At 40.6% G+C, this 23,431-nt stretch overlaps 1 protein-coding gene across 6 annotated transcripts in view; it reads left to right on the top strand.

The window, feature by feature from the left end:
- Positions 1-9,680: 9,680 nt before the first annotated feature.
- The window catches only part of Tcerg1 (transcription elongation regulator 1), a 59,187-nt gene continuing 45,436 nt past the window's right edge, over positions 9,681-23,431 (top strand). For 5 of the 6 annotated variants that reach the window (XR_004385901.1, XM_032886054.1, XM_032886058.1 and 2 more), the window contains exons 1-4: positions 9,686-9,779; positions 16,120-16,345; positions 19,065-19,217; positions 20,012-20,408. Coding sequence is in view for 5 of the 6 variants with exons in the window: in XM_032886054.1 (XP_032741945.1) it covers positions 9,721-9,779; positions 16,120-16,345; positions 19,065-19,217; positions 20,012-20,408 (835 nt within the window). In the remaining variant the exon portion in view is untranslated. Of the gene's footprint in view, positions 9,780-16,119; positions 16,346-19,064; positions 19,218-20,011; positions 20,409-23,431 lie in introns of all 6 variants that reach the window. The other variant, XM_032886055.1, reaches the window with a different exon arrangement.

Here is a 23,431-nt window from a genome sequence, read left to right on the forward strand (position 1 = left end):
ATCCATTTGCCTGCACACTTCATGATGTCATTTTTTTTAACAGTTGAGTACTATTCCACTGTATAAATGATCTACATTTTCTTTATCCCTTCTTTAGTTGAGGGGCACCTAAGTTGTTTCCAGTTTTTGACTATTATGAATAAGGCTGTAACGAACATGGTTAAGCAAGTGTCCTTGTGGTAGGATAGGGCAATCTTTGGGCATGCCCAAGATTGCTATGGCTGTCTTGAGGTAGATTGATTCCCAATTTTCTGAGAAACCACCATACTGATTTCTATAGTGGCTGTAATGACTATTCCTGGTTGTCAACTTGACTATATCTGGAATGAACTACGATCCAGAATTGGAGGGAGGGCACACCTGTGATCCAGATCTTGAGGCTGGAAGACACAAGTTTCTGATATGGATCTTGAGGCATAGTGGCCATGAAAAGTTTAGGCCCAGGCAAGATAGTACACACTCTCAATCCCAGGATACCTCTGAGTTCAAAGTCAACCTAGGACAAAGCAAGTTCCAGATCCAGGCATGGTGGTGCACATCTTTAATCTGGGCAACACCTTTTCCTGTTGGAGGCCTATATAAGGACATTGGAAGAAGGAAGATTCACTGACTGCATGCACTTACTTGCCCACACATTTGTTAGAACCTACTTCTATAGGAGAGCAGCTAAAACAACTAGCCTCCTGGGACTGAGCAACTACTAGATTCTTGGGCTTTCCATCCACAGCTGACCACTGTTGGGGACATGGACTACACACTGTAAGTCATCACACTAAATTCCCTCAATATAGAGAGACATTCCATAAGTTCTGTGCCTCTAGAGAACCCTGACCAATACAGTGGCTGTATAAATTTGCATTTCTACCAGCAGTGAAGGAGTGTTCCCCTTGCTTCACATCCTCACCAGCATGCGCTGTCACTTGTGTTTATTATTATTATTTTTTGAGATGGGTCTCTCTATGTTGCCTTGACTGTCTTGGAACTCGCTCTGTAGACCAGGCTGGCCTTGATTCTGCCTCCCAAGTGCTGGGATTAAAGGTATGCATGGCCACCACTTGGCTATCACTTGTGTTATTGATCTTAGGCATCTTGACAGATGTAAGATGGGATTGCATTGTTTCCCTGATGGCTAAGCGTGTTGAACATTGTTTTAAAAGTGTTTTGCAGCCATTTGATATTCCTCTATTGAGGATTCGCTTTTTAGATCTGTATCTCTTTTTTTGATTGAATTGTTTGGTTGGTTTCTTTTCTTTTTTCTTTTTTGACTATCTAGTTTATTTATTTTGGATATTAGTCTTATATCAAATGTGGAGTTGATAAAAATATTTTCCCACTCTGTAAACTTCTGCTTTATCCTGTTGATGCTGTCCTTTGCTTCACAGAATCTTTTAATCTTAGTGGCTGAGCTATTGGTATTCTGTTTAGGAAGTTGTCTCCTGTGCCAATACATTCAAGGCTAGTCTTCACTCTATCTTTTTTCAGGTTCAGTGTGTGTCTGGTTTTATGTTGAGGTCTTTGATCCACTTGGACTTGAATTTGTTCAAGGTGATAAGTATGGATTTATTTGTATTCTTCTACATGCTGACATCCAGTTTGACCAGCACCATTTATTGAAGATTGTTTCTTTCTTCCGGTGTGTATTTCTGCCCTCTTCAATAAGAACTAGGTGTCTATCAGTCTGTAGATTTATATCTGGGTCTTTAATCCAATTGATCAACATGTCTGCTTTTATGCCAGCGTCATGAAGTTTTTATAATTATAGTTCTGTAGTGCAACTTGAAATCACGGATGGCCATACCTCCAGCAGTTCTTTTATTGTTAAGTATTGATTAACTATCCTAGGTGTTTTATTTTTCCATATGATATTGAGAATTGTCCTTTCAAGGTCTGCAAAGAATTGTGTTGAAATTTTGAAGGGGATTTACTTGAATCTGTAGATTACTTTTGGTAGGATGGCCATATTACTATGTTAATCCTACTGATCTGTAAGTATGAGAGCTCTTTCTATTTTCTGACACTTTGTTTAATTTCTTTCTCCAAGAGTTGAACGTTTTTATCATACAGTCTTTCACTTGTTTGGTTAGAGTTACTCCAAGATATTTTATATTATTTGAGGCCATTGTGAAGGGTATGTTTCCCTGATTTCTTCCTCAGTCTGTCATCTGTATACAGGAGGGCTACTGATTTTTTCGGAGTTAATCTTGTATCCAGCCACTTTGCTGAAAGTATTTTTCAGCATAGGAGTTCCCTGGTGGGATTTTTGGAGTCATTTGTGTATCCTATCAGATCATCTACCAACAGTGATATTTTGACTTCTTCCACTCAAATTTGTATCTTCTTCAGTTGTCCTATTGCTCGAACTGAAACTTCAAGTACTATATTAAATAGATAGGGAGAGAGTTGATAGCCTTGCCTTCTTCTGATTTTAGTGGAATTGCTTTGAGTTTCTCTCCATTTAATTGGGTGATGGCTATAGGCTTGCTGTAAACTGTCTTTATTATATTGAGGCATCTCCTTTGTATCCCTAATTTCCAAGACTTATTGTCGGTGCGGGCATGGGACTTATCATGAAGGGGTATTGGATTTTGTCACTTTTTTGACACATGATGCAATGAACATGAGGTCTTTTTTTCTCTCAGTTTATTTATGTAGAGGATTACATTTATTGATTTTCATATGTTGAACCATCCCTGCATAAAACCATCCCTGAGATAAAACCTGCTTGATCATAGTGGGTGATCTCTTTGATGTGCTCTTGGATTCAGTTTGCAAGTATTTTATTGAGTATGTTTGTATCTGTGTTCATAAGAGAAATTGGTCTGTAATTCTCTTTCTTTGCTGAGTCTTAATGTCTTTTGGGTATCAAGATAACTATGACTTCATAAACTGAATTGGGCCATGTTCCTTCTGTTTCTATTTTGTGAAATAACATGAGGATTATTGGCATTAACTTTTCTTTGAAAGTTTGAAAGTCTGGTAGAATTCTGAACTAAAACCATCTGGCCCTGGGCTTTTTGGGGGAATGGGGGTTGGGAGACTTTCAATGACTGCTTCTATTTCACTAGGGGTTATAAGTCTATTTAAATTGTTTATTTCATCTTGGTTTAACTTTGATAATTGTCCATTTTGTTTAGATTTTGTGGAGTACAGGTTTTTGTAGAATGATATAATGATTTTTTTGGTGCCTGACATTATGTCCCCATTTTCAGTTCTTAATTAGGATACTCTCTCTCTCCATCTTTTAGCTTGGATAAGGGTTTGTCTCTCTTGTTGATTTTCTCAAGGAACAAATTCTGTTTCCTTGATTCTTTATATTTTCCTCTTTGTTTCTATTTTATTGAATTCACTCCTCAATTTGATTATTTCCTGCCCTCTACTCCTCTTGGGTGTGCTTACTTCCTTTTGCTCTAGAGTTTTCAGGTGTGTATTAAGTTGCTATGGTGAGATCTCTCTCTCTCTCTCTCTCTCTCTCTCTCTCTCTCTCTCTCTCTCTCTCTCTCTCTGTCTCTCATGCAGGACTGAGTGCTATGAACTTTCTGCTTAGCATCGTTTTCATGGTGTCCCATAGGTTTGGGGATGTCATGCACTCATTTTCATTGAGTTCTAGAAAGTCTTTAATTCCATTATTTATTTCTGTCTTGACCCAAGTTTTTTTCCCTTTCAGTAAAGAGTTGTTCAATTTCCATAGCTTTGTAGGCTTTCTGCTTTTTCTGTTGTTGTTGAATCCAGCTTTAATCCACTGTGGTCTGTTAAGATTCTGGGAGTTATTTCAACTTTCTTCTATCTATTGAAGCTTGCTTTGTTTCCAAGTATGTGGTCAATTTTAGAGAAGGTTTCACGAGGTGCTGAGAAGAAGTTATATTCTTTTGTGTTTGGGTGAAAATGTTAGGTTCATTTAGTTTATGAAGTCAGTCAGCTCCAGCATTTCTCTTCTTTACTTTTTATTTGGAAGATCTGTCCATTGGTAAGAGTAAGTTATCAGAGTCTCTCACTAGCCGTGTGTGAGGGTCAATATGTGTTTTTAAAGCTGTAGTAGTATTTTATTTACAAAAGTGGGTGCCCTTGTGTTTTGGTCATAGGTGTTAAGAATTAAAATGTCACCTCGGTGACATTTTTCCTTTGGTGAGTATGTAGTATCCTTCCCCATCTCTTTTGGTTAATTGGTTTGAAGTCATATAAACAATTATATAATATAACATAGATAATATTATAATATACATAAAATAAGAATATATATTAAAATAGTGACACTATTTAGCTTACTGTTTAGATCCATTTGATCATAAAATATTTTTCCAATCCTTTACCCTGAGGTAATGTTGATCCTTGATGTTGTGTTTCTTGTATGCAGCAGAAGGATGGATCCTGTCTTCACATCCCTTCTGTTAGTCTCTTTAGACTGGGGAATAGAGACCACTGATAATGATATTGACCGATGATTTTTCATTTGTTGTTATTGGTGGTGGTGGTGCTGTGAGTTATTGGTGGGGTGTGTGTGTGTGTGTGTGTGTGTGTGTGTGTGTGTGTGTGTGTGCTTTCCTTCTTTTGGTTTTGTTGATGTGAGACTTTTTTATTTCTCGTGTTTTTACAGGTATTGTTAACCTCCTTGGATTGGAGTTTTCTTTCTAGCACTTTCTATAGGGCTGGGTTTGTAGATAGATGTTGTTTAAATTTGACTTTATCATGGGATATCTTTTTTTTTCCATCTATGGTGATTGCACGTTTTGCTTGGTATAGCGTGTGGCTGGCATCTGTGGTCCTTTCTGGCTTTTAAAGTCTCCATTGAGAAGTTTCGTGCAATTCTAATAGGTTTGCCTTTATATGTTACTTGCAAGAGGACTGAGTTAGCCAGAGCCAGGCTGACTCCACGACAGGCTGCAAACTGGCAATTTGGGAGACTAGACCTAAGTTTCTGATTCCCAGAAATGAAAACCTGGATCCAAGAACCTGTGGTCAGCCAACCATAGATGTGGGTAGCCAATCTGAGGACACCTTGACATTTAGCCTGAATTAAGAATAGGTAACTAGAATGAGTAAGCAGCTCCCTGGGAATTCTAACCAACTGTAGAATCAGTCAGACCCCTAGAGATAGTGCTAACCAATCAAGGTAAAAGGTCACATAATCCTCCCTGGAATTCCCCTAACTGAGATTAAAAGCTGGGCCTACAAGTTCACCAGAGGTCTCTATTCCCAAATAGGGAGACCCCAGCATGCAGGAAATTCAGCCGAATAAATACTCTTTGCTTTTGCATACTATTTGAGTCTGGGGTATCATTCTTTAGCTATTCTTGGACCCCTTTGTCTTTTTCCCTTGCAGTTTTTAATATGTTTTCTTTATTCTGTCTGTTTAGTGTTCGGGTTATAATATGGGGAGGGGACTTTCTTTTCTGGTCCAATATATTTGGTGTTCTGTATGCTACTTGTACCTCTATAGGCATCTCTTTCTTTAGGTTATAAAAACGTTCTCTTATAATTTTGTTGAAAATAGTTTCCAGGCCTTCAAGCTGGGATTCTTTTACTTCCTCTGTCCCTATTATTCTTAAGTTCGGACTTTTCACAGTGTCCCAGATTTCCTGGATGTTTTGTGTCAGGGACTGTTTTAGATACATTTTCTTTGACCAATGTGTTCGTTTTCTCGATGATATCTTCCATACTCCAGAGTCTCTCTCTTGTCATCTCCTGTTTTCTGTGGTGAAGTTTGCCTTTGGAGTTCCTGCTCCAATTCCTAATTTTTCATTTCCAGTTCCCTAATTGTGTTTACTTTATCATTTCTATTTTTATTTTCAGGGTTTGAAAAGTTTTAGTTATTTCCTTTAACTGTTGTTTGTGTTTTCTTTGCTTTTTCTGAGGAATACCTCATTTCCTCCAGTTGTTTGTGTTTCCTTGACTTTCTCTGAGGAATGTTTTTAATTCTTCTTTAATAACCTCTATCATCTCTATGATTCATCCATTCCATAAATTCTGTGGCTCTAGGGAACCATGACTAATACAATAGTTTGTTTCCTGTCTGGATATTCAGAGAGTGTGCTGGCTCTGTGTTGCCTGTTTTTTTTTTTTTTTTTTTTTACTGGCCATCTAGGATGGGGGTTTTATGGGGGAGTACTTTCTGTGTTGAAGTTTGGGGGAAGGCAGGATCCAATGCAGGCTGGGCTGTTGAGAAGACAGGTTGCAACTGGTGTTTTGTTACAGCATTAGGGGAGACCCTGTGGATTGGGTCAACAAAGAAAGTAGAGGTGGGCAGCCTACCTTGTCTTCTGGTTTTTCAAGACAGAAGTTTTCTCTGTGTAGCCCTGGCTGTCCTGGAACTCACTCTGTAGACCAGGCTGGCCTCAAACTCAGAGATCTGCCTGCCTCTGCCTCCTGAGTGTTGAGATTAAAGGTGTGCACTGCCACTGCCTAGTGAACACTGTGAGAGTTTTTACAGGTTCATATTGAAATATATAGGAGGTGTTTTAGTTAAGATTATAATGTAGCTATGATGAAACACCATGATCAAAAGCTACTTGGGGAAGAAAGGGTTTTACACTTCCACTTCTACATCAGTATTCTTTGTCAAGGGAAGTCAGGCCAGGAACTCAAATAGAGCAGGAACTTGGAGGCAGGAGCTGATGCAGAGGCCATGGAGGGATGCTGCTTACTGGCTTGCTCCCTGTGGCTTGCTCAGCCTGCTTTCTTATACAACTCAGGACCACCAGTCAAGGGGGCTCTTCCCACAATGGACTGGACCTCCTCACACATCGATAACTAAGAAAATATCCTACAGGCTTGCCTACAATCTGGTCTTATGGAGGTGTTTTCTCAATTAAGGCTCCTTCCTCTCTGATAACTCTAGCTTGTGTCAAGTTGACAAAACTATCCAACACATTGGAAAATTTGGGATGTCCTTAATTTGCTTTAAAATAATTCAGCACTAAAAACAATAAAATAGCCTGGCGGTATTGGCACATGCCTTTAATTTCGGTACTTGGGAAGCAGAGTAGAGGCAGATCTCTGAGTTTGAAGCCAGCCCTGTCTATAGAATGAGTTCCAGGACAGCCAAAGATACACAGAGAAACCCTGTCTCAAAAAACCAAACCAAACCAAACCAAACCATAAAACAAACAAGCCAAAACACAACAACAACAACCCAAAATAAATAAAGTAAGTTCACAGGAAAAACTATGATAAAATATGAAAATGCCACCTAAATAATGCTCAATGTGCCACTGTAGTAACATGTTGCTAGTGTTAAGGCCTAGGTAAAATCTGTTACCTGGCTAGCCTGCTATTTTGTGCTGTTACTAATACTGTAAGGACATTTTTTCATATGTTGTTTCTGCTGTTACTAGGAAGCTTTCTGCCCCCTAAGGTATAATATTCGACTACATTCTCCGCCCTTAGAAACCAGTCACAATAGAAGTCAGTAGAACTGCTTTGTACAGTTACTCACGTTAAGCTTGGGCCTGAACCAACCGCCCAGCTGCACTTCCTGCATCTGTGTATAAGCTTTTATCCTATTTGTTTTTGTAAGCTGCCCCTGGGATAGACCTCAAGATAAGAGAGACACCATCACCAATATAAGAAACTACTTGAAGTAAGACTTTTTATTTTGAGTGGTTGAGTAGGGGTTGAGTGTGAATTTCCAAGACCTCCCTGGGAACTGACATCCTACTTGGCAGAAAGAGACATGTACATGGGTAACTGACATCCTGGTTGGTGAGTTAAGACATGAATGTTGGACAAGTCTCATCTTGGTAGGCTAGTTAAGACATAGATGCTGCCACAGTGAATACCCTAACCAACAGGAGTGGGACAAGCGTACAACACAGACACGTTCCTAAGGAAACCCCACCCCTAAATTCTGATTGGTAGAATAACTTGGCATATATGTTTTGTAGATTTTAGGCTTAAAACGACCTGTAGGATCTTAAGTCAGTGAGTCTGAACCACGGCCTTCATTAATCAGTCCTGGGGCATATGCTCAATAAACTATCCCTGACTGACTGAGATTAGTGTTCTGTGGTTTGTAAGTCTATTCCTGCAGGCCAACAGTTGGAATGTCACAAAGACATGTAGCTTGCTGCAAGAGAATTTAAATTTAACAGGAGAAACCAGATATCTGAGGCACCGGGTTAGATTTTCTCTCTGGAGAATGTTTCCTAGAGAAACTGATGTGTAACTTGGGTCCTGGAGAGCTCTGTGGCGTTGATTCCTGTATACATATACCTAGCTGTTGTGTGACTCCTTGTTTCCAACCCTATGAGTGTGTCCTAGTTTGGGACTTAATCCCACATTTTCATTTTCAGCATCAAAAAAGAATTTCAGTTCCTCAAATTCACTTCTTCATGTTAACTATGAATCTTCTTTCTCTTTCTCCGGACTTGCCTGTTATGGACACGTCATATAAACAGAGCAATATAGCACTGGCCTCTTGTGTCTGGTTTCTTTTGCTTAGTATACTGCTTTCAAGGTCCATTTTTTTTTTTTTTGTGGGTGTTTCAAGGTTGAAAAATATTCCATCATATGGCTGCCATTTTAAAGCTATTTACCAGCAGAGGAATGTTATCCCCCTTTTTAGCATTACGAATAATGGTACTTATTGCTACTCGAGCACAAGTTTTTGAGTTGGTAGAATTACTTTGGACTGTAGTGAGATTTGGATGTCATACTGTTTTGGGTTTAAGGCATTTACTAGTTTCATAGATTGAGCAAGTAATTTAAAACGTTTCTCAATCCCACCCACAAATTATGGTTATTTGTATCACTTGCCTGTTAGTGGGTTTCAAAGCATAAAAGAAACATCAATCCATAGCCAGTGTTTAGAATACTGCATATATATATATATATATATATATATATGCGTGTGTGTGTGTGTGTGTGTGTGTGTGTGTGTGTGTGTATAGTGTCTGAGTAAAATTTATCATTATTTTGAGTTCAGTGATGACAGTGGTCATTTTCACTATGCCATTGAAATCCCTGGGCTCGATTTTTTTCTTTTTTGAATAGAGTATATTTATAATTACTTCTGGTATCAGGGTGTGATAATTTAGACAGCTTTATTTTGAGACTAAAAAAGAATAGCTAACTGAAGGAAAAGAAGCTGTAAATTGTAGAGGCTTCCCTTCTCCAATTTACTTATTTTAATGCAGTAAATTATATAACACTTAGCCTGCAGTTGATTAGGTGAGCTGGAAGGTATGCTTGTAATTATTTAAGAACAAGCATAGACAGCATAGTGATTTAAGCCTCTTGTTAATTACAAGGATGAGAAATACCGCTTTCTCTAGCTACTCGGTAATTGGTTTAGGCGGGACTCACTTCGATTTCGATTGGTTCGTATAACGCACAAGGTCTCGGCCTAAGCTATTAGTGGCTAATATGGCTCCACATCTGGCTCCTGGAAGCCGCGCGGACACGTGGCTACGTTAGGCTGGGCGGAACTTGGGAGGACTTAGCTTTTCTTTCCACAAGAGGGCGCCACTTGTTCCTCCTTGCCTAAGTCTCATTTCCCATAAAGCCTCCAAGCGGCCAATCAACTGACAGTCTCAATACCGCTTTCAAAGTCGGCGGGCCCTTTGCCCAATAGTAAAGCAAATGCCAACCCAACGTCAAGATTGATGGCGAGCTTCACCAATCATCATATAGATTTTGGCTAGTCCCACCTTGTGTGAGTGGGATTGACGATTCCTCCGGCCAATTGGGAACGCCCGGTCGGCGGGTGGATGAACGCGGCTGTCTGTAATGGCGGAGCGTGGCGGGGACGGAGGGGAAGGCGAGCGCTTCAACCCGGGGGAGCTGAGGTAAAGGGTGCCACCTTCCCTCACATCTAGACGAGCTGGCGTCCCAGGGGCTGGGGCTGGCTTCTGAAACCCGAGGGGATGGAGGGGACAGGAGTCGCGGCTGTCCGGGGCCCGACCGCGTGGGGCTGGCGAAAGGGGGAAGGGAGGGCGGCTTGAATGAGAGCCGGGCCGGGGCTGGGCTGCGGCCTCCTGCGCGCGGTGGGCGCACCCGCGTCCAGGGCCCTGAGCCCCTGGTCGGCGCCTCATCGTCAGGCTGCGGCCTGCCTGCCGTGGGGGCCCCACTGGCTGCTCCCCTCCGCCGCCCGGCCGGCGTTGCCTGACCCACCGCGGCCTCCTCCACGCCCTCCGCGGCCTCGCGCCGCCTGGCCTCCCGCGCCACCTTCCTCAGCCCCGCTGCTTTCCTCCGGCCCTCGTTTCCGATTCGTTTTCTTTTGTGAAGATTCGCAGCCCTGACCGTTTGCAGGGCCACGAAAGCCGCTTCTCTAAGGCTCCCCTGCCCGGATCCTCACAGCACGGGTTTGGAGGAGTTGCAGGCGCTTTTCGCAGGCCAGAGGCGGTGCCAGGCCAGTCTCTCGTCTGTCCCAGTAGTCGAGGGGACTTCTCAGAGGGGTTGAGGCCGTAGAACGAGCAAAGGTTGGAGTTGTGAATCCAGGAAGTGGCTCTGTCCGGGTCCCAAGCCTGCGACCTCGTCCTTTTCTACCCACGGCCCGGCCCCACAGAGGCAGTGACCTTTTTTTTTTTCTTAACCTCCTCATTCAGTGCCTTTGCCGTTCGTGATTAAAGTTTGATCACAGTGGTCGGGAAATGCCCTCTCTTTGTTTGATTTTTTTTTTTTTTTTTTTTTGAGAAAGAGAGGTCACCTATTTTATATATGTGCAATTTTTTTTCCCTGTAAGGGAAAATGCCGTTTCAGATATTCAGTTCCCATTCTGAATTGTGCCCCTTTAGCATTTAAAAGGAAGACAGCAGTGTTGATTTTGAGGACTTGTGTTTTCTAGAGTTCGGGGTGAAATTTTCTAAGAAAATGCAGATTAATCTTGCTTAGAAGAAAATAATGACTTTCAGGTTCAGAAAGTCACACAGATATTCCTTCTTTGGTAGGAACAAGGTTTTGTTTTATTTCCGAGATGAATCTTGAATCGTTTCACTCCCATACCTGTGTGGTGACTGACTGGAGTACATTTTCAGGGCCTTCCAGTATTAGCGATAGAAAGTTTATTTTTGATTTTGATCTCAAGAGGTCCTAGGGAGCTAGGAGTGGGTCTTGTACGTAGCCTTGTAGACTTATTCCTGATAGTCTAGACATCATAGACATTGCAAAACTGATCCCAATAAGGCTTTAATTAGATAACCTGCTGCAAGTATTTTGTACCTTAGCTTCTGGGCTTAGGAGCTGCTTGCTTGAGGAGCTTTGTGTGGTGGTACACACTTGCTAATCGCAGCTTTCAGGAAGCTGAAGCAGGAGGGTGGTAAATCTCAGGCCATTGGTTATGTGTGATCACCGTGCTTTCCAGAGAGTTTATGATAAATGGGCCGTTTCTGTGGCTGCTTGATGACAGAAACTGCGCTTTGTTTGCACTTTGCATCCCATATATGGTTCATAGGTGGGGTCTATTATAGAGTCTGAGAAATAAGAGTTTAGTAGATGGGTGGTAAATAAACTGATACTGGGAAATGGTCACTCTAGTGTCTTACTGCTCATTATGCATCCTGTGACAGTTATTGGATAGGTCCTGGTCATAAAGGGAAAAGTCCTTTGTTTCTAAAGACTTTGCAGTTTAATTGAGGTTGATCCAAATTTGAAACTAAAGCCATCAAATGAGGAAATCGGCCTGCAGGTGTGAAGCTCTGTGGAGATTGTTGATTGGGATTGAACTAAAACCTAGGTCCCCATGATGTATGTGTAGATAGCATCTTTAATTTTTTGCCCATTCAACTAAAGGATTTTCTCTAAGGTGTTTGCTTATCTGGATAGATTACTCATAGAAAAATATATTTGCATTTCCAGGTCTTCCTTTGTGTGGGGGTGGGGGTGATAGGCAAGTTCTCTTCGTGTGACTAGGCTTCTTTTCCTCAGAAGTGTTAAAGTAGGATGTAAGATTTCAAGACACTCAAGTGTTTTGAAATACAGAGATCTAATGTCATTCATCCTCTGTGGTTGAGGGCCATGAAAGTAACTTTTTGGAGTTACTTCCTAGGGCCTTTGTTTACTGCTGATACTATGACAAGGTACTTCAGACCTGGGTCTCTTCACTGGAGAAAACAGGAATGGGAATACTTTGGCATCAATAGCGATTAGCTGCCTTGATAAGTTGTTTTTCCTTTGTAAAAAATGGCATTAAACTCACTTTGGGTTGCTGTAAGAATTAAGAGTACAGAAAATGCCTGGTAAGTAGGAAGGGCCCAGGGTTCATGGTCATTATTAAACCATATTGTACAGTGTCAGTATACTAAAGGGAACTGTATGATGGGTAAAGGCAGTGATGGACTGCTTCGTAGCATTTGTTGTACTTGAAAACTCAGAACAAGTGATGGCCCAGAGAACCTGTGAGACAGACGCTAGAGGAACAGGTTGAGATGACATTGGGCTGAGTCTGAATAATGAACAACAGACAGTCATATAAAGATGTGGGAAGAACATGCCAAGCAGAGGGAACCACGAACAGGGGCTACAACATAATGGAGATAGTTGATGTCTTTGATGATCAGGAATACTGGAGTCTGGAAATGTCCACAACTTCCAGGTAAAACGAGGCCTGATAGTAGCTGGCCAATAACAACTTTACAAGGTGTTTCTGTCAGTTGCTGTTCAGGTGCTTTATCTGTTTATTTAGTCCTTACTGCAGACTTTGGTGAGGAAATGCTAGAAGCAGTGTATAACCTCAGGACTTGGTCTGCGTATAATTGATGTCAGAAAATAGTAACATTAGGCTATGGCAGCAGGATATTAAGTGGCAGATTTTAAAAAGAAATCTAGAAAATTAATAAGCGTCTTATATAGATAAAGCATTATAAAGCATTAGGAATAATTGAAAATGATAGCATGATTTGCTGTGTATTGGCTGTTACCTTAAATTGACAGGGATTATCTCATTTAACAGAACTCTGAGGTAGCTTTTATTTGAAGTCTTCATTCATTTACATGGTAGGTAATTCAGACTTGGAAATTATGTAAGTAGCCTGATAAAGAGCAGAGCTGGTATGGCTTAATGGTTCCAGAGGTCAAATGCTTAATCTTGTTTTGGAAGCAAGAAGTATGAAATTTTAAAGAAATAATATAGATTTTTTTTTGAAAAAAAAACTGATCAAAAGGAGATATCTAAGATTAAGGTACATCCATCTATCTATCCATCCATCCTTCCTTCCTTCCTTCCTCTCATCAAGACAGGGTTTCTCTGACTATGTAGCCTTGGCTGGTCTAGAACTTGTTCTGTAGACCAGGCTGGCCCAGAATTCACAGAGATTCACCTGCTTCTGCCTCCTGAGTGCTCCTACTTGGACCTTTGCAGCATAGGCTTGTTGGCTAAATATACTCGTATAGTAAGTAGTTCTTTAGTCTCTCGTTCTCCTGAAGGCACTTTAGTTACTTTGGAATTCTTTTGATGGTAGCAGAGTTGAACTGAGATGTGAAAATTTCGAACATAAAGGGTAATTGTAAGCGGGGTTTGAAAATGTAGGAAAGTTGCACAGAATCCAGAGTGACGAGGAAAGCCTGTAATACTAATTATTTTGTGTGTTTGTGTGTGTGAGAGAGAGAAAGTGCCTCTGTGTGTCTGTGTCTGCCTGTTGTCATGATGTGGAGGTCAGAAGACAACCTTAGATGTCATCTACATTGGCCTCAAACTCAATGGTTAGACTAGATTGGTGCCAGCAAGTGCTAGGAATCTTCCTTTCTTTGCTTATGAAGCATGATGTTCACCACCATGCTTGGTATTTTTATAAGGATTTTGGGAACAAACTGAGGTGTAAATAATGGTTGGACCATCCCTCCAGTCTCTGATTATTTTCAGATATGCATAATATTATTGTTAATCTAGTTTTTTGAATATGGAAATGTGGTTTGTGTGGGTAATGTATAGACTTTAGCCTCCCAGAAGATTGCTCTAATTGTCTTTGGCAAGTTGAAGTTTAGAAAGTATGTTTTCTTTCTTTCTTTTTTTTTTATTATTTATTTATTTATTTATTTATTTTTTATTTAGAGATGAGGATCTTGAGTTGCCTAGAGTGACCTCCAACTTATGATCTTCCTGCCTCTGTGGTCATCCTGTCATTCCCCCTCCCCCAAAAGAGGGTCTCCTATATAGCTCTTTCAGGTTTTTGAGACAGGGTTTCTCTGTGTATCTTTGGCTGTCTTGGAACTCACTCTGACTGGCCTCAAACTCACAGAGATCTGCCTGTCTTTGTCTCCTGAGTGTACCACCTATGCCTGGCCATGAATATTTATTTATTTATTTATTTATTTATTTATTTATTTATTTATATTTTATATGTGTTGATGTTTTGCCTGCGTGTATGTCTGAGGGTGTCAGATGTGCCGGAACTGGTGGTGAGCTGCCATGTAAGTGCAGGAGAGTGAACCCAGGTACTCTTTAAGAGCAGCCACTGCTCTTAAACCACTAAGCTACTTCTCTAACACCTTTTGTGAGTATTAGTGGGGACCTTACAGTGTACTGGGGATTTCTGAGTGAACAAAATTCCTCTCTGAAGGGACTTACAGGACACTGGCATTTTAATTCTTGCTTTACCACTGATCTAGCTCTGAGTGTTTAGGTGCAGCATTTCCTTCTGTGTACCCTAGATCCTTATCTGTAAAATGGGATTAACACTAGTGTTCACCTCATAACCTCATAGAACTGTTGCTAAGTAGCAGTATTTGAAAAGAGCATCGTATTCTCTCTGGCACATACTTAGCACTTTGAAGGATGATTCTTTTAATCACTGAGGGCAAAGGTAACTAATGCTCTTATGACAGTTATTTGTTCAGAAGCCATGGAGAAATACAGAAAGATGTTTGGCCAGAACAGGGAAGGAAAGGCTTTCTCCTTCAGACAAAACAATATTTGAAATGTCTTAGACTATATCTTCTCTCTTCTAATAAAATACATATTTTAAAATATTTTTTGTGTGTGCCACAGTGCATATATGAAAGTCAGGACAACTTGCAGGAGTTCTATTGTGTGGATCCCAGGAATCAAACTTTGGTCATCAGTCGGGGCAGGAAGCATCTTTACCATTGAGCAATTAAATCAGCTCCCTTTGCTCTTCTAAAAATGACAGTTCATCCTTTAATTCCAGTGCTCAGGGAGTAGAGAAGAGGTGAAAGCAAGTAGATCTGTGAGTTTGAGGCATTCTTGCATGTAGAAACCCCCTGTTTAAAAAAATAAAGACAAAAAGGTATTTCAGATTTAAAAATTATATAAAATGGGAGATGTTTGCTTTATTTGCATTCTGAATGCTCTTTTTAGTCTGAACTGCTTATGGTTAAGATACAGAGGGGGCTTGGCTGTGATAGCACACATCTTTAATCCCAGCAGGAGAAGCAAGGCTGACCTTTCTTGGTAGTTCCAGGTCAGCCAAGGCTACACAAAGAAACCTTGTTTCAAAACAAACAAACAAAAAGTTGGAGCATTTCCCCCTAAATACATTTGTGTCTATTTTTTGTTACTATAGAAGTAGCCTAAGAATCAACTTTTCACTAGCAGTAGATCTTGCTACCTTTTATATGTATCGCCTTTGTTTGTATAAACCAGAGATGGTGTTAGGATATGGTTCTTTAGCCTTTAACTTTTTCTATGTGACTCATCTATTTCTGCGTAACACCCCTCCAGAACAGTCATTATGTATACACCACCACACAAATATGACTGTCAGAGGGTAACTTGGGTGACTTGGTTCTCCCTTAACCTTGTGGATTTGAGGGATCAAAACTGGTCACAAGGCTTGGTGGTGGGTACCTTTACCTGTTGAGTCTTCTGACTGTTCCGGTAACATCCTATATTCATTATTAGAGGTTGTATAGTCTTGGTTGGACTGTGTGGAATGTCCCTCTCAGTCATAACTAACCCATCTATCCTTGGGTAGACAACATTAATTATGGAATTGCTTCATTTTTTGATTAAAGTTGTTTTCATTCTTGTGACTATAGGTACTGTTGTGGGGAAGGTATTTTAAAATAATCTAAATATTCTCCCACATCCATTCTCACCTCATTTTTACCAAGTGGTTGCAAAATAAGGCTTTCCAACTCTTGTTTGCATTTGAGCCCTTTGAACATTTTTGTAATTCAGTTCTGAGTAGCTACTTTTGTAATTTTGAGAGTATTCACTGTTCTTTCATGCAGGATGGCTCAACAGCAGGCCTTGAGGTTCCGAGGCCCAGCTCCCCCACCAAATGCAGTGATGCGCGGCCCACCACCTCTTATGAGACCACCTCCTCCTTTCGGCATGATGAGAGGCCCTCCTCCACCACCCAGGCCCCCCTTTGGACGGCCTCCTTTTGATCCTAATATGCCACCAATGCCTCCCCCAGGAGGAATACCTCCACCCATGGGCCCACCACACCTCCAGGTAAAGAATTATAGAGGTTGCCATTTCTTGATTAGTATCAATTTTATATACAGGTTTTGCCTTAAAATTCTGATTCTGTTTATTGGTGTTTAAAGAGTTTTCTTTATTGTTTTTATTGTATGTGTATGAGTTTTGCTTCCATGTATGTATTTATACCAGATACCCATTGAGGCCAGAAAAGAGCACTGTGGTTGTAAGCCACAGTTAACAAGCAGTTGTGAATCACTGGATATGGATGGATACTGGGATCCACACTTGGGTTTCCTGGAAGAAGAGCAAGCGTTCTTTTTTTTTTTTTTTTTAAATATCTATTTCTTTATTATGTATACTTCATGCAGCTTTCTGCCTACATGTGCACCTACAGGCCAGAAGAGGGCATCAGACCTCATTACAGATGGTTGTGAGCCACCATGTGGGTGCTGGAAATTGAACTCAGGACCTCTAGAAGAGCAGTCAGTGCTCTTAACTGCTGAGCCATCTCTCCAGCCCCAAGAGCAAACATTCTTAACCACTGACTTAGTTTCTGTTTTTAGATTTTTTTTCCCCTGTTTTAACATTTTTTCCGTTTTTTAATTTTTTGAGACAAGTTCTTAGTCTGTAGTTCTGGCTGGCCTTGATTTTACTGTGATTCTCCTGCCTTAGCTGTTAAATGCTGAGATTGTAGGTGTGAGATACTTCAGCAGAAATTCAAGTTTTAATTACTTTGAATTAACTAAAGACATGTCTTCATATACTGCTGATGCTCCTTAAGTTGTTAATATGAAAATCAGAACAGGAACTTAAATGGTGACAGATAACTACTCAGAAAACTTAGCTTTAATAGACTAGTTTGTATTTATCCTTAATTTTACTGAAACCTGTCTTCTGTATGGGAAAAAGACTTTCAGATTTTAAAGTATTGAGTGGAGGGTATTTATCTTTCATGGTTTATATTGCTAGCAAGTATCTAATAGTGTAGATAGATATATATATTTCAGTAATTATCCTTTCTAGAAATGATGTCTAGGGTAGAATTCGGAGAATGAAAATAGATTTGGATAATAGTTCTTTTCTTCTGCCAAATATTTTACTATTAGAAAAAGATTTATTATGATGTTTTTCTAAGTAAAAACTTGGGATGTACAAAGAGGTGTTTCTTTTTCCTTCCTTTCCTTCTTTCCTTCTTTCCTTCCTTCCAATTTGATGGGAAGTTAATGTTTAGCACAGGCTGGACTTGAATCCACCCTGTATTCCAGAGTGGCCTTGAGCATGTAGTAGATGTACTGCTTTAGCCTCTGGGTGCTGGGATTGTTGACATGTACACTGTACTTGGCTAAACTTGTATTTGAAGTGGAAGCTTGTCTGTTAGGGATGTGGCGTTGCATTTACTTGAAGATTGGAAAGGTCCAGTTTTTTAGCTTAGTGAGTAGAAGTTTACTACATGTACATTTAGGGTAGAACTTTTATAAATGGAGTTTGTATTAGTGCTGCAAAGACAGGAGCATGCAGAAGTGACAGAAACAAGTTCAACGAAGCAGGGAGTAGGGCAGTGCAGGGAGTACTTAGAGGATAGTGGGGTTCAGTTACCTTGCCTAGTTTAAGGTGCTCTTGGTAATTGAATTTTTATATTACATACAAGTTATAGAAAACATCTTAATCTTTGTTCAAAATGACAGCTACAATATTCATTATTTTTGGTTTATTCTTTCCCTTTATTCAAGACAGAGTTTTTCTGTGTAGCCCTGACTATCCTGGAACTCACTCTGTAGACAGACTGGCCTCAGACTCACAAAAATCCACCTGCCTCTGCCTCCTGAGTGCTGGGGTTAAAGATGTGCACCGCCACACCTGGCTCTTAAACTTGTTCTTGAAGACTCTTTCCTTCCGCTTAGCGTTACCAGGCATAGATGTCACCAGGCACAGATGTCAGAAGCAGCAGCAGCACTTCTGGCTTCATGTACAGCTTGGCGTCTTGTTATATTACTGAAGAATGACTGTGGAGAAATTTTCAGGTTCTTTAGACTCACAAGAGTGGTGTCCTATATGTTTGGTTGATTTCTGAGCTTTCTACTGAGGGGCTTGCAAGGGCTGACTTCAGTTCCCAGTACTAAGACCAGAGCAGAACAAATGAAACCTGAAGGAGTGGATAATTGTTTTCTATATTTGTGAAACTCACTGACGTTTAAAATGATGAGATTTACTATATACTGCATGAAAAATATGGTGGAAAATATCTTAACTATTTTTGCTTGAAGTAAAAAACAATGAAGGGTTTGTGCTGTGTGATTTTATTTATTTATTTATTTATTTTTGGTAGAATATTGTTTATTGTTAGTACCTTCTGTAGATAAATTGTAAAACATTGATAAACTTAGTGTTAAAACATAAGGGGTCGGGATGTAGGTCAGGAATAAAATACTTGCCTAGCATGTATAAAGCCCTGGGTTTGATCTTGATCACTACAAAAGTAAAAACATTTTTAAAGTAGTCTAGTGCATGAAAAATGCAATGAGATATGAAGAACATAAAGTTTACCCATGATGGTATAACCTAGCTCCTGTCAATGTTTTGACATTCTTGCTATTTTATTACAGATTAATCATTTTCTCATGCAGTACTGTATTTGAACAGACAACTGTTTACTTTTATAGTTCTTTACTTTTGTGTAGAGGTATAATTTATTTCCTGAAGGAAAAAAAGTAGTTTATGATTGATAGTAATTGTTTTTGTGATTTCACAGAGACCACCATTCATGCCTCCACCCATGGGAGCTATGCCTCCTCCTCCGGGCATGATGTTCCCACCAGGAATGCCTCCGGGGACTGCTCCTGGTGCTCCAGCACTGCCCCCCACTGAGGAGATATGGGTAGAAAATAAGACTCCAGATGGGAAGGTAAACTAGAACATTTTGTTTTTATGGTGGTGAAGTAGTGAATCTTTGGTAGATTGAGACTGTGGCACCGTGTGCCTCAAACAGTGGCAAGGATGTGACTAGAGGAGGCCTGAATTAGACTCTGCTGCAGTGCTGCAGTTCCGAGATCACATGGAGGTCTGTGTGTCACAAATTCTCAAGACCGTCTCTAGGCTTGGGAAACATTAGCAGGGATCAACACGTAGCTGAAATTACAGTGAGAGAATACAAAACAGGAGAAGGTGCATGAGTTCATATGAAGGAAAATCGACTGAAGCTTCCCAAAATCCTCGGAAGGAATGAAACTGCATGGTTAATTTCTTCAGAGAGGAATGGTAACCAATAAACTCACATGAACCTGTATGGTTTTGGTGGGGTTTTCATTTGACATTGGTCATATATATAGTACTGTTTAGCATATACTAAAATTCCATACTACCAGAAAGAAAACAGACTATGAACATGAGGGGTTTAGGCATGGAGTGCATTCTTACTTGGAAGAAAGAGCATGATAGTAATCTTCTCAGGTATAGTTCTTACATGTTAGGCAAAGGCCAATTTTGTCAGCAAGGCTTTCTCATAAAGATAGTGTCAGGTCTTTGTTAACTTCCTGCACAAAATATAATATTGATTTTTCTCTCCTGTCTATAGAAACAGACATGATTTATGAATATTTTTAACCTTTTCTAAGACTTCCTTAAAATATTTTAAGACAAAATAATACTAACATTTTTAGTACTGGGTTTTGTGATTATCCCTTATTCCTTCCTCTGCAGGTTTATTACTATAATGCTCGGACTCGTGAATCTGCATGGACCAAGCCAGATGGAGTTAAGGTTATTCAGCAATCAGAACTAACACCTATGCTTGCAGCTCAAGCACAGGTCCAGGCTCAGGCCCAGGCCCAGGCTCAGGCCCAGGCCCAGGCCCAGGCCCAGGCTCAGGCCCAGGCCCAGGCTCAGGCAGCCCAGGCTCAGGCCCAAGCGCAAGCACAAGCTCAGGCCCAGGCTCAGGCACAGGCCCAGGCTCAGGTCCAAGCACAAGCAGTAGGCGCTCCCACCCCTACCACCAGTAGCCCAGCACCTGCAGTGTCCACATCAGCACCGACATCTACCCCGTCCTCCACCACAGCTACCACAACAACTGCTACTTCAGTTGCACAGACAGTATCAAGTAAGTAATGGCCTAGTGTGTTTGTATTTAAGGGTGCGAAAACCAAATAAATAGAGTATTCTAAAATGGCTCTGATATTTTTAGCATTACCCTTGATGTTAACTTAAAATATGTTTTGACATTAAAATTTTTGAGTTAGAGAAAACAAGACATTTGTATGAGTAGAGGAAATTATTTTCCCAAGTATAGTTTGTAAAATTAGGTGTAGAAGTACAGTTACTTTGATTGACCAACATTAATGACAAATGCTGTGGGAATTATAGAACTATGTGTGTTGGATCCTATTTTATAGTTTTTTAATTGAGGGTTGAACAAAGATAATGAGGACTGATGTAGTTTATGGGATTGTTAGGGAAGTTCTGAGGCAGGACAAATTCATATTGCTCAGTAGGAGATGGATAGCTTTAAAAATTAGGCAGATGTTCTCGATTGGTCTTCAGATGCTACTTCTGGGTGATAATGAAGTCAGAAGACTTTGTTAGAGTTTTTCTGTAAACTTCTTTTACAGACAGTGGGCCCCAGAGTAAGTTATACATAAATGCTGTATGTATTGGCTTAGAAATTTAAAAAATAAAAGTAAAAGTGTATAAATACCAGATGTAAGGGCTGAAGAGAAGTAGGTTTTTGTTTTTAAACAACTATTCTGTATATTGGTAGTTAGAATAGGAATGGCTCCTATAGATTCATGTGTTTGAATGCTTGGCCCATAGAGAGTGGCACTATTAGGAGTTGTGGCCTTGTTAGATTAGGTGTAGCCTTGGTGGACAAGTGTCACTGTGGAGGTGGGCTTTAAGGTCTCATATAAGCTGGAGTTAAATCCAGTGTGGAATCAGTTTCCTCCTGGCTGTCTATGAGAGACAGTCCCCCTTCTGCTACCTTTGGATCAAGATGGTAGCACCCTGAGCTCCTCCAGCACCGTGTCTTCCTGCATGCTGCCATGCTGATAATGGACTGAACCTCTGAAATGGTAAACCAGTCCCAGTTAAATGTTTTCCTTTATAAGAGCTGCCTTGAACTTCTTGTCCCTTCCTTGCAGCAATGAAACCTTAACTAAGACAGAAGTTGGTACCAGGGACTGGGGAATTGCTGTCATAGGCCTGACTGTGATTATGTTTGGAGAAATGTGGATTTGGGGACTTTAGATTTGTAAAAGACTGGAATACTTTAAGTGGGGCTAAATGGGCCATACTAGTAGGAACATGGAGACAGTTATACTGAGAGTGAATTGGAATTTGGGGGCCTGGCTGTAGAGGTTTCGGAGGAGAATTTTAGTATGTTGCCTAGAGATTGTTCTTGTTATGTTTTGGTGAAGAATGGCTGCTTTTGCCCTCATTTGAAGAGTCTGCCTGAGGCTAAGATGAAGAGATTTAGATTTAATTGCTTTGGCCAGGGAAATTTCAGGACAGTCTAGCATAGATTATCCTGTGGATCATTGTTAGGAAGAGCCTTTTGATCTGATGTAGCAAACTGAGAAAGGAAAAATATAAAACGTTTGGTTCAAAAGTTAAAGGGGCACCAGTAAGTGGAATGGAGCTAAATCCAAGGATGTTCAAGGATGTTAAATGGAATTAAAGAAGTGGTGCCCTTGGGGCATGATCCCACCCAGCTAAACTTATTGAGTTTGCAGTTGTATGAGGATAGTTAAATCATGTTATGTGTTATTTTGCACTGATTGTTGTTTTCATTTGGACATAAGGAGATATGATCATGTGTCAGACTGACAGGATGAGTTGTGATGGCTATTCTCGGTTGTCAACTCTACTATATCTGGAATGAATTACTATCCAGAATTGGGGGGTATATCATAGTGGCCTTACTTATAAAGATCTTGTGAAAAGGAATTAAAGAAAAGCTTAGGTCCAGGTGTGGTGGTACATGCTTTAATTCCATCACTCAGGAGACAGGCAGACAGATCTCTGAGTTCAAAATCAGTATACAGTACAAGTTCCAGGACAGCCAAGGTTAGATAGTGAAGAAAATCATTGAATATAGAAAGCTGGTGAAGATGTACTAGAACAAGGGGGCTATGTTCCTGCCCCGGCAAGCAGAACTTGCCAGCTCCTGCTTGAGAGTCAAGAATAGAAGGGTTACTGGGACAATTGATGTTGGTTAGCTAGAGCTAAGAAATTAGTGGTGATAAAGAAAAGACCAGCAGTATCGCTGAGGAGAAATCTGAGAAATGTTTTCTGAGAGCACAAATAAGCTGTGTTCTAGAGAGAGACCTTGTGCTGGCAGCTGGCAGAGATACTTGGTAATGTGTCAGGATCACCTAGATGGTACTGATTTCAAAAGTATGTAGGGGTCATGGAGAATCCCTGAGGCTTGGCACTGAGAGAGCCCAGGAAAGGCCATTGGTGAAGCTGCAGCCTCAGTGGCATTTGAAGACCCAGGACTGAAGGGGGTCAGGCAAAGAAGTTGAGGCTTGGCGCCATGAAGAGAGCCTGTGAGAGGCTGTTGGTGAAGCCTAGTTGCAGCAGAAGACTACAGTGTATTGGAGATGCCAGTACCGTGGGATGTCTGCCAGGAACATCAACAGCAATGGAGTGGGGTCAGCCAGAGCCTGGAGTGCTACAGAGGTCAGAAGTAACCTTTGGAGGAACCCAGAAGATCATGTGTGGATCCTAGATATTGAATCAAAAAGCTGTGAGGTTGAAGTTGCCTTGGCAACCTTAAGATGTTAGTGATACCAGAGATGAGGGATAACTGATGAGGAAATTTGCCAACAGGGAATGGAATCAACCCAAGAGAAAGAATTGTGTTACAGTCAACAAAGCTGTAAAGAGTTGTTGTATATCAGACATGGAGATGATATCATTGGAAGTATGTGATCTGCCTTTGATTTTATAGGGTATTACAGTTAAGAGATGACTGATAGACTATAGGGACTTTTGAAGTTGGGCTAAACGTATTTCATATTATGTTACGGCTAGAAGCCTATGGCGGCCAGGGAGTGGAATGTGGAATGTGGTAGTTAGAATAGGTTCCTAGCATAGATTCATGTGTTTGAATGGCCAATAAGGACT

The sequence above is a fragment of the Rattus rattus genome, chromosome 15 (genome assembly GCF_011064425.1).
Source record: "Rattus rattus isolate New Zealand chromosome 15, Rrattus_CSIRO_v1, whole genome shotgun sequence".
Classification (NCBI taxonomy): domain Eukaryota; kingdom Metazoa; phylum Chordata; class Mammalia; order Rodentia; family Muridae; genus Rattus; species Rattus rattus.